The sequence below is a fragment of the Melanaphis sacchari genome, unplaced genomic scaffold (genome assembly GCF_002803265.2).
Source record: "Melanaphis sacchari strain LSU unplaced genomic scaffold, SCAv2.0 Contig11_pilon_pilon, whole genome shotgun sequence".
In the NCBI taxonomy this organism is placed as follows: Eukaryota; Metazoa; Arthropoda; class Insecta; order Hemiptera; family Aphididae; genus Melanaphis; species Melanaphis sacchari.
The window spans coordinates 4170408-4182624 of NW_020270469.1; the positions used below are offsets into that span (position 1 = coordinate 4170408).

The 12217-nt window shown below is 24.5% G+C and overlaps 3 protein-coding genes across 3 annotated transcripts; 2 read left to right on the plus strand and 1 right to left on the minus strand.

The window, feature by feature from the left end:
- The first annotated feature begins 580 nt into the window (after window positions 1-580).
- LOC112604199 (up-regulated during skeletal muscle growth protein 5-like) lies at window positions 581-3037 on the plus strand. The gene is made up of 3 exons (XM_025353128.1): window positions 581-696; window positions 835-928; window positions 2819-3037. Exons 2-3 carry the CDS (start codon window positions 836-838, stop codon window positions 2909-2911), a joined length of 186 nt encoding a protein of 61 aa, XP_025208913.1. The 5' UTR covers window positions 581-696; window position 835; the 3' UTR covers window positions 2912-3037.
- Window positions 3038-3121: 84 nt separating this feature from the next.
- LOC112604198 (trafficking protein particle complex subunit 5) lies at window positions 3122-4961 on the minus strand. The gene is made up of 5 exons (XM_025353127.1): window positions 4828-4961; window positions 4582-4770; window positions 4390-4516; window positions 3971-4153; window positions 3122-3259 (listed from the first exon to the last, which is right to left on the minus strand). Exons 2-5 carry the CDS (start codon window positions 4746-4748, stop codon window positions 3161-3163), a joined length of 576 nt encoding a protein of 191 aa, XP_025208912.1. The 5' UTR covers window positions 4749-4770; window positions 4828-4961; the 3' UTR covers window positions 3122-3160.
- A 249-nt stretch (window positions 4962-5210) lies between these two features.
- On the plus strand, window positions 5211-8315 carry LOC112604256 (DNA-directed RNA polymerase II subunit RPB7). The gene is made up of 7 exons (XM_025353214.1): window positions 5211-5416; window positions 5484-5593; window positions 5932-6142; window positions 6348-6413; window positions 7159-7230; window positions 8117-8150; window positions 8225-8315. Exons 1-7 carry the CDS (start codon window positions 5405-5407, stop codon window positions 8236-8238), a joined length of 519 nt encoding a protein of 172 aa, XP_025208999.1. The 5' UTR covers window positions 5211-5404; the 3' UTR covers window positions 8239-8315.
- The last annotated feature ends 3902 nt before the right edge of the window (window positions 8316-12217 follow it).

The window sequence follows — 12217 nt, forward strand, 5'->3', positions numbered from 1 at the left end:
TCCATTGAAAATCAAACAAAAAAAAAATATCATTTATAAATAAAAAATGTATTTATAAGTAAAACATACATCTATCGTCTTAAATATTAAATGACATTCATTTTTATATGAAAATTATTTTTCTATTATTATTATTAGAAAAAGGCACTTTCCTTCAAATCCGAACCCTATTAATTTGGCCTACAAATCCTAAATTTAGCTCTGTATCTATCACACATCAAGTTCAGATTTTTGATCCAAGATATTATACTAGAGGTACCTATATATCAATATACTTTATTAAAAGTTCAGTTATATTATAGTAAAAAAAACAAAATTTCATCACTTATGCTTATTATAAACTATTTTATAGATTGTATAATAAAAATATTTTATAACAAAAAAATTAATATATTATAGTAATTCAAATGTATAATTAATTATTCAAAAATGTGTACCTATTTTTGAGTTTGAATATGTTGATAGCACTGTGCACATATGATTTGACGTTATCTTATTAGTCCACCATTTTTTTCGGCTCCCGGTCATCCCCTCCATAGTTCCTATAACTTGACCGACTACATTCGTCGCAATACTGATAAGTAAATCGACTGCCCAACTCCCGACATCGGCCATCAGGCATCAGTTCTCGTGTTTTCAATCGAGTCCTGTAATCCTGTTTTCCTGTTTGTACGGTAATTTACTCCATTAAGAAAAGTAAGTACACAATAGTAAATGCCATTTTTAAAGAAAATAAGAACGACTACAATATCCTCCCTCATATTTCATTTTCCACTTCTGAAACTCCAATAACTTGGTATTAAAGACGTGATTTTATGCACTTGTCCGTTTCAGGATGGCACATGAAGAAGGAGATCCGGCCGAAATCGCAAAGTTGACCGGCGTCGGAAAATATTTCAACACTCTCACGACTAAAGGACGGGTTAACGTGAGTGCAAATTAAATTAATTTAAATTTTTGTAAACAACTCAATGACGATTCAAGGTCATAGGTTGATCTTTCAAAAGAATTTCTATTCTACTTTTTATGTAATAATTTAAACTTCACAATTACGATACACATATTTTAGTTATGTTTGTGGGTTATTTTCACTTGATATCTTCACAATGTTTTAGTAAAATTTTATAATGATAATACTGTAATGTCGGCAGTATTTTGTACTTCATTAAAAGATATATTTTGTTTTCGTAGCATTGCAATGAATAATATAAGTTCATTGATTTTGAAGGTAGCTTACTTAATAGTTAACATATTTTGACATATAGCTCATAATTTTACTTGAATACATTTTAAAATTTAAATTTTTTATAGTAATGATAAATATTTTAAAGTAGTTGGCATTTTAGCAAGTCCATGTTTTGATACAGAAAATTATTTCTTATACATATAATTATCCCAAAATTATCTTTAACAGTAATAAAAAAATTAGTTTATGATGTTAGTATAAAGGTAAAGAATAGAACTTTGACCATTAGGTAGTTTTGCAGTTCATCGAAAAGTTAATGGTAGTCTTATTCAAATACTATTTAGTATAATGTAGTGAAAATAATATTATTTTTGATCTGATAGCCTAAGAATTATAAAATTTATAAATAACCAAATTAATGAATTAATGATCACAACTAATTAAAATAAACATAACATTAAATATAGAGTACATAATAAACTGTAGGTACTATAACATGATAATTACATATAAGTAATATAATTATATAAACAAATTTTAAGTCATTAAAAATAAATTAAAAACAATTTGTATAAACTTAAATATTTAAAAAAATCAGTTCTTACTGCTTTGAAAGGTTATTCCTTGCAAGAAAGTGTTTATCAATTAAAACCAATATAGCGTTGGCCAATTTATATACAATGCCATTTTTCTATTATTGATAAAGTAGATATAATAAATTAATTTCACTACAACTTAACAAATCAAAATATAAATTAACATTTTATAATAATATATGTTTTATGTAGTGTCGTGATTTAATGTATATATTTTGTAAAAAATGTTATACTTAACTGTAGTTGAATAATATTACTGTAATACTAGTTACTGCTATACATATAAACATTTGTTAGCTCAAAATAATATACTATACAATTAATTATTCAATTAGTGTCATTATCAAAGTAGCTTATACATACTAAGATAGTCAAATTTATAAATATAATTAGTTTATTTAAACTATGTTATTTTAACATTTTACTTTTAATTGGGATCATATGTATTTAAATTTTATGATACAAGAGAACTATGTTATTTATTTATTCAGAGTCAAATTTATTTAGTATTATAATAACAAATTATTAAGAATTTAGTATTTTATTTAGGATGTTCATTAACTAAGTTTCTTAACCAACTAAATAATTTTAATAATTTAATATTAATAAGTAATCTTTATTGAATGTATAACATTCACAGTTTGAATGACAAATTAAGACAATTCACGAAACACAGAAGTTAACAAGAAAACCAATTTTTGCCATATTTAAGAATATTTAGCCTTAAACATCTTAGAATATGTAGTAAGAAAATTATTAATTTATTTTAATTTTCAATTATCATTATAATATTATATTAATTCTTGCAAAGGTTGATTTTGAAAGTTTTTGTTAATCACACTATTGCAATTGCATATTATGTTTTTATTTTTAAACATTTCTTATATATTTCTCATTATTATATTATTTTTAATGTAAATTGTATAATTATAAAGGCCATTTATTTGTCTTAAAATATAGGCAATATGTTTATAATGTACAATGTACTTAATTGAAATAACAAAAAGTAAACCAAGACATTATGTTTTTGTTATAGATTGTATGTGCGACCTATGGAACTATCGCTGTTGGATATCTATTATACAAATTGCGCAGCCCAAAAGCAGAAAAACCAAGTTCTTCGTCTTGAATACAATTTTTAATTAATTTTAGAAATGCTTTTTAGATTTAGGTTATATGTTTTGATTATTATTTAAGATATATTTCATATAAAAAGAATTATAATTAAGAAATAAAGGTACTGCAATGTTCTTTATTTATCGTGAAAATTTATATTGTATTCAGTTTACTTTAGACGATATATATAATTTACAACAAATTTATATACATGGTACAGATAACAGCAAAAAAAAAAAAATAGATCTATGATTTAATGATATTAACGTTCATCCATTTGTTTGTCTCTGGTTATAACATGGTCTTCAAATTTTACCATGTAAGTAGTACCTTTGTGCCAATGTGCGGTGACTTTAGCATTCTACAAAATAACAAAATTTAATAAAAAGAATAATTGTTTGATAAAGATCTAAAATTAATATACATATATAATATCTTGTTTACAAGAAACTAATTTGACTATACAAAAATTGATAAATAAAACAAAATAATTTTTGTTATATATATATTTATAATCAATTTTATATTAATTAGTATTTATAACATGAAATTACAAAACTGACATATGATCATATCGATTAAGGTTATCAACAAGATATTGGAAAATTAAAACTTACTAAATCTTATTTTAAAGGAAACAAAGTCTAAGGTGAAACTGTAGAAGAATTAATTTTCCCATGTTATTATTGAAGTTTGAACTAATAATCAAAGTTATGCCTAAGAGTACCATTAAATCAAAGTAAAATAAAAAAAATAATCCATGGTCAATCTGCGAGTTCAATAATATTAATTTCAACTAATGCATAAAAATATAGGAATAAGAAACAAAAATGTTTATATTCAACAAGCAAGGCATTTTTGTGTGTAATGTTACTGAAGATAAAAATATTTATATCTATTTGTTTATAAAAATGTAACATATTTATAAGTAATTAAATTTAATATTTTATGAAGAAAATATAAATGTACAGCAATCGCGTATCAAAAAATTGGCTAGCTGTCTAAATTGGACTATTATTCATATTTGTCAATTAGATAATAGAAACAGTAAATATAAATAATTGATACTTACAAAGCCCGATGAATTTAGTATTCCTTCAATTATGCCACCAACAAATACAGCACAGTTCAAATTACCTTTATCTTTAGGAACTGAAATGAATTTATTTACTAATGGCTCTTTTTCAATTATATAATAGGTAGAATCATCATCATTTGAGTGTTCTAATTTGTCAGCTTCGCGGCCAAAGAAACTCTGAAATTTCAATAGTTATATGACCTAATTGTTTTTAAAAACAAACTGAAGTCTGTACATGAATTAGAAGAATTACATTCAGTAGTGTATACATTTTAGTTAGAAAAAATTATTCTAACTCGTTCCAACTAATTTTAACAATGATAAAGGTATAAGTCTGGGCATGCACATTGTACATACATAATTTTCAATTCAATCAAATAATAAAATAAATGTTGAAATTGTAGATATCATACTTTCCAGAAGGTAGATTTAATAAATAACAGCATATTCAATAATTTTATCTCGCGTTTGCTGTTTTTTTCACGTAGAAAATGTAAATCTATTAATTTTGTACCAACTTCTTGTCCCAAGTCAGATAATCTAAATAAATTATATTACTCATAAATTAAATAATACATTTTAAGCTTAAATTTGTAAGTATCTACCTCATTTGTAATTCATTTACTGTATGAGCCTTTCCTTGACAATACTGTACTAGTTCAGAAAACATCAATGCAAAACAGTTCATGTTGATTTCACCTTTACCTTTGCTAATAGACTTATCTAGTATACTTGTTTTTTGTCTCATATTCGATATTTGAATTGGATTCATTTTATAAAATAGTTCTGAAAACCTATGCAATATAATTATTATAAAACAACAGTTACTTAATATTTATAATTTGGTTTACCTTATATCACAAATTTTTATGTAAATAACATGAAATTAATCGAAACTCTGAACGAATACGTGATTAAATAATATATTATAGGCTATAAAGTACATGATTTGATAAATAAGATTATCTTATTTTATATGACTTGATTTAATTGTAATTAAGAATTTTCGAATATTATTAAAACTAACAAATAACTATGATATAGACATTGTTTAATAGTTTTTAAATAAAATTCTAAATATTTAATTAATATAATTTTATACCATAAAAGTCTAAACTTTAAAGTTTGAAGACCCAAAACAAATTATATTCAAAGATTTCAAAGATATTCTAAATAAAAAATAGATAAGTTGAACTAAATTATTGGATAACACAATAGTTGATAAGCCACCAGACAGAGTTTATTTTATTGTTTACAGTTAACACACCGATTTAGTGTTTACGATTATATTTTGGCGGTGGTCTTTATTTTATAATTCATAGTTCATACATTAGTTGGGCTCTTTCATTATTAATTTGTGTATTGAATAGTACGTATGATAGTTTCACGCCAGAGTCGGAAGTGTGAATAGCCACTGTAAACCACAAAATGTTTTATCATGTAATTACAGAAAACACGTTGAGTGAATAGTTATATCATTTGTATGTTTTTTAATTTTTTTATTTAGATCGCACTAGAACACGACGTACTGCTTCATCCTCGGTATTTTGGTCCACAGTTATTAGACACAGTAAAACAAAAGTTGTATCGTGAGGTTGAAGGCACGTGTACTGGAAAGTGAGTAATTTTTAAACTGATATTTATTTATTGTACTCTCAGAAAAATAAAAAATGCATATTAAACCTAATAACTTCATACATTCATGAGATTAATCATCTCCAAACTTCCATAGTCTAACATGACTAAATTTTTTGTATTAAGAACCAAAAATATGTCTTATACAAAAAAATTTAAATGCGTAAAAGGTAATGTTTTATACCATAAAAGCTGGGCAAGATATATTTTTTGTAGTATCAAAAGGAGCAATACCACAAAATAGTACATTTATATTTTATATATCTTACAAATAACACAGTAATTTATATTTTTAATTTAATTGGTTCTTTATTTTCGAGGTATGGATTTGTTATTGCTGTAACTCATATTGATAATATTGGCTGTGGATTAATTTTGCCTGGTCAAGGATTTGTTGTATATACTGTTAAGTATAAAGCTATTGTTTTCCGGCCCTTTAAAGGTGAAGTTTTGGAAGCTGTAGTTACTCAATTAAACAAAGTAGGAATGTTTGCCGAAATTGGACCACTTTCCTGTTTTATATCTCATCATGTAAGTTATATATTGCTTAAAAATAATTATTTGATTCATGTATATGTATACTATATAACTATTATAACTATATCTCAAAGATTAAATAAAACCAAAATAACATAATTTATGTATGTATTATTATTTAATGATTATCATTAATACCTGTTGTTTTAAAATGTTTAATGACTGTTAAATAAAATATATCTTTATTTATTTGTTTTAGTCCATACCATCAGAGCTACAATTTTGTCCAAATACTTCACCTCCATGTTACAAATCAAAAGAAGAAGTATGTAATGTTCACTTGATTTATACATACTATTATATTGAATAATAATAAAAAATGTACATTTTATCTTAGAAATAGTTCTTGAAAAATATAGTTATACGATAATAACCATTAATGGCATACAGTCTGATAATTTTCATGTTTCTTCTGATATTTGTCAATGTGGTAACTTTTATTAGCTATATTTTTAAATCGTCTTCTAGAATTCTTGAGTTATTGTTAGTTCCTTATTTTTGCTGATGATATTAAGCTTTTTCTTACAAAGAGTTAAATAGTTAATTGTCTGAATCTCCAGAAAGATATCAACTCAGTGATTTTATGTGCAAATAAGTTGTAATATTCTTTCAATATCGTACATATGAATATGTCATATTCCTTCTAATAGCCTAATTAACAGAGTCAATATAGTTTCATCTAAGAATGAGGGTTGTTGATTTAGATTTTTTTTGTTTTTTGTTCAAAATAACTAATTTTTAATATAGATGCTCCAATATTATTTAACAATGTCAATTTTTTTGTTTGTCAAAACATTATTTAAGTTAAGTTTATTTAAAATTATTTTTAACTTATTTTGAAAATGGATCAACCTATTTATGTACTAATAAATAAATAAATAATATTTAAATCAACAAAAGAATTAAAAATCTACCTTTCCTAATAGAAAACACTTTTTATTTATCAAATTATTATTTAGTTTTATTTTTCCTATAAAGTTTATTACAATATTATTTATTTATGTTCTTAGAATATAGCAATACAGCCGGAAGACACAATTAGATTGAAAATTGTTGGAACACGTGTTGATGCATCAGGAATAGTATGTATTTTAAAATATTCAATACTTATTGTTAATTATTGTAATGCCATATTTCTTATTTATCTCATTGCATTTCAACTAAATTTCCTAGTATAATAATCCCCTTATTACTAGTGTATAAAATTTTTAGTCTAGTATTTGTAAGCATACTAATTTGTCATGATTATTACCGAGCCACTTCAATCGTTTGGTAACGTATTTTGTAATCTGCGGTGAAAATTCCTAAATTTTGTAGCATTATTTCTACTTATTTAAAAATTTAATTGTATAATGAAACATAGACCACGCCATTTCTTAATATTTCATTGATTTTATAGATAATGAAATAATCAAAATAAAAAGAATTTTAATGCATACAAATCCAAACCATACTTAGTTATAGATCAATCCATAAAAAAATATAGTTTGGTAATGGATAAAAAGTATTCTAATTTAAAAATTTAATTACTTAATTAACATGTTAAGCGCCATATGACTGCCAGTGGTCATCTGTAATTCTCAAATTTTATACATTTGTGATCTTCGTTCTCATAGTTCATCATTACTTATCATGTTACATGACCGTCGGTGACCATAAATGAATTAAGTTTAATATTATTAACTTTTCTATGGCACTACAATAATTCACCAAAATAAGAACCATGACGTAGCAGGAATTATTATAATTTTTTTTGATAGTGGTACCTATAATACATTTTTTTTAAATATTTAGTATAACAAATTTGGAAAACATTGAAAAATGTTTGGTGTATAATAAATACCTACCTATGGAATGACTGCTGGCGGTCATATTGCGGTTAACATGTTAAAAGCTTATAATTTTTTAGAAAAATATATTCAAATTAAATTGAAATGTCATTAATTATGAAACATTTTTTTTTTACAGTTTGCTATTGGTACATTGATGGATGACTATTTAGGTTGGTATAAAATATATTGTAAAAAATGGTACTTACAGTTACATTATTATTTACAACAATTTTTATTATTTCAGGATTAATTCATTAAGATAAGGATGCGTCAAATTTAATTTTTTTTTTTTTTTATTGTATATTGTACATAGTAATGTATAAATAAAATGAAAAGTAACATAAAATACATTTTTTTGTGTATATATAATTAGTTTCAAGTGTTTTTTAATCAAGGATGAGTTAGATTCCTTACTATTAGAAATCATGAATAATATTTATCAAATTTACTATCATAAACAAATGATTATGGTGATGGTTAGATTAAATATTCTAACAAAAAAAAATAATATTTTATTGTAAAATTAATAATATAAATAATTTGCTTGAAGTATTAAACAAAATTAACAAAACTAGACTTAAAGGAATACATTGTTTTTTATTACTCTTAAAATTTAATTTTTATTTACTGTAACTAATAGATGGTGTTGAATTTTAAACATCAAGCTCTAGTATTTAACCTAATATTTGAAAATCTAATCGTATTTCTGACTATGTTTTCTATCTAGTTCAAAAACTTATTTTAATTGATCTTTTAAAGCTTAATTTGGGAATTCTGAATATTCTTTTCGAATATGTAACCAGAAATTTTCTAACAACTTGATTAATTTGTATTTTTAAACTATTGTTTGTAAAAATTACTTTGAGACTAACTTCTCTAATGATGTCAGTACATTTATTTAATGAATATCAATTAAAAAAATTAATATCAAATCCAATGTTTGCGCTTGTAACTTGAACAGGAAAATGAAATCATGGAAAGTATGTTACATATCGTCCATATGTTTTTATTAAATATTTAGGATTTTTTCGCAAAATTCTTCTTCAATTGATTCAAGGATATTTTTAAAGTTTGGAAATGGATTATAATTCATGGTTTTTTTTAACAAGCAGTGTCACGGAGACATATCACTAAACCTTTTTTATTATACTTTCAATTTATCTTCAACTTATAAAGGTGGGTACTATGATAGATGAATTAAATTTGAATTCAATGATTTATCATTGTATATTATAAAAAACAATTCTGATCAGAGACGACAGAGCACCAACCTATATCACTAAATATATTTTATGATGTATTTGTTTTTGATATCCTTTAAAAGAAATTTATTTTTGTATTAATAATGTAGTATTTTAAATTAATTTTTTCCAAAATCCTTGCATTTGAAAATATCAATGTGTGTATTTAATGTAATAATATATGTAAAATAAGTAATTTCGCAAATTTTGAACTTGAAATGTTTATAAATATTTTTTTTTTAATTCTTGGTTTCGGTCTGAATTGCTAAATTTTTATTCAACTTTCAAGACTTAGTTATAAAAATTGTACATATTATAAATTTTCAACTACAAAATAATTTGTGCATTTTTGTGATTTGGGCGAATTGTCTTAATATTTAAACTTCAAATGCTTATAAAAAAAACCTAATATTAAATTTTTTAGCTTTTAGGATCAAATGAACATTTTTTTATTAACTGTGGTATGTTTAAAAAAAAATAAGAATTCGAAAATTCCATATGCATATACATTTTTTAAATAGTCAAAATATTTTGAACAATTTATCATTATAGAAAATTATTACATTTTCGTTACACAAACGATTGTGGAAAATTAAAGTATTTCAAAGTATTTATTTTTAAATTACAATAAAATATCGAAAATTGTTTAAGGAGAAATAGTTATTTTATAGGTGAATTTCCAATGTAAAATAAATATTAAATTTAAAACTAAATCGTTTAGAAAATCAACCAATGTATTAAAATTATAATTTTTTTTATGTAGGTACCTACCTAATTGTATTATGACGACTATTGACAAATTGTATATCATTTTTTCACCTTTAGCACTTTGTCCTACAAATTTAAATTTCCTTTTATTTTGGTTTATCGATTTTGATTATTTAATTTAAATCAATATAAATATGTTGTGTATTTAAGACTTTAAATAATAAAGTATAATTAGTATATTATACTTAATTTTATTGGTGCAATGGCGTATTTACGGGGAGGAGATCAAGGAGATATTTCCCCCTCATAGACTGTATATATACAAATAATTATAGTCATCATATTCTTTAAAAAATTATTATTATTATTTTTTTTTCAATAATTGATTAAATTTGCAAGAGTTAAAATATTATAATATATTGTCATAGCTATCTTCATTTATAAAGTCATATCCCCCCCATGACAAAAACCTAAATACACCACTGTATAGGTGTAGTAGATACTTACTACTTAATACTTATGGATGATCATGGGCCATGTTTATATTATACTTTAATACTAATTCCAACTGTGTGTGTGAGAGATATGAGTAAATTTCCAACAATCAACTCAATACTTTTCCAAGTCCTACACGTGTCCAACACGTTATTCAATTAAATACGATTTTTAAGAAGAAAAAAAGCATTAAAATAATTTTGAATATAGTAAATCCCACGTAACACCGGGATTACCCATATAATTGCAGATTTGATCAGGTAACTATTTTCGTTGGACTGCAATATTTGTATTTTGTAACAGCTTCCTATGATAAATTTTCATACTTTTTTGTACAATATTGTAGGTAATTCAAATTATTAAAAAAAAGTAAAATGTAGTTAAAATTATGATTTTGTCATATTTTAACTCTAGATATTCATACGACATTGGCGGTCACTCAGTAGTCAGCTTCTATAACCGGTCTTGATAACTATAGTAAATATAAATGCTGTTAAGGTCGTTAAGGAGTACAAAAATAAAAATAATTTCGTAGGCCTAAACTAAAAGAAGTTAAAATATTATTGAGTATTATAAATATTATGAAGTTTTAGAGTTTATGAACGTATAATTAAAAACGTGGTACGTGTGATTTAGATCAATTGTGGATTAAGATTCAGTTATCTGGGATTTCAAGATACTAAACATGATAAAACCACAAAAACGCTACTTTGTTGGATTGGCTTAAACTGATATAACAATTTGTTGATACAACAACTCTACTTGTCTACATACTACATACATTTTCATATTTCTCGTACTATTACTTTTTAGAGTAAATTTAATTGTAATCATTCTTCTTTGCTGCCTGTACTAACAATTATGAGCTAAAGTCTAAACTCTACTATAACATATAACTTATAAGTAATAGGTACATGTGGATTATCAATAAAGACAACTTTTTCTTCTTTTTTTTTTATTTATCTTATTTTAAATCCGGCAACTCAAGCCAATAGTTGTGACTTATAAATAGGAACAGAACAGTAGGTTTTTTTTTTTGTGCAGGGTTTGTTTGTAAGGTTAGAGCACGTATGTGTATGTACGTGCGCCATATATGAATTCGTCACTTAGAACCCAGGTGGTCACCCATCCGAGGGCTAGCGACAGCGGCCTATGCTTGACCTCAGAACACATTAGTGACCGAGGCCAATCACCACGCCATACCAAATCACAAAGGTCTCTTTACTTCTATTTTAAACTGTGAACAAAATTAAATTGTTATTAATTAATAATTAATAGATACCTATATAAATTTACTCTAACCGATTATTAACATATTGTATTATATATTACATTATAACTTATTAGTTTATTTATACAAATATGTCGATGATTTTAAATTAGTGCTAAAATATTTTACCAAAATAAATATTTCTTACAGCATACTTTTAAATTTCGTACTTTACACTACACTTTTCGTGGTACTTACACAAAGTGTGTCGTATTACACACTATTTTAAGGATTACATTACGCTTCATAATCATATAATAAAAATGATATAGTAATAATCATTATCTTCAGATTTAAAGTTCAAAATATTGGAAAACTAAAATAAACCATTTATTATACTCTTACTGACTTAAAGATATCACCACCGCCACAACCGTGTAGGTACCTAAGACGTGATGTGTTTCGGCGCTTCAACACTTGGTTAGTCAGAAATAGTATTTGGGATTTCTGATAGGCCCGCTCGTCATAAGCAATAGAGTGGGGGTTCTCCCACGGTAGTACAATAGCCGTTTGTTATGAGGGT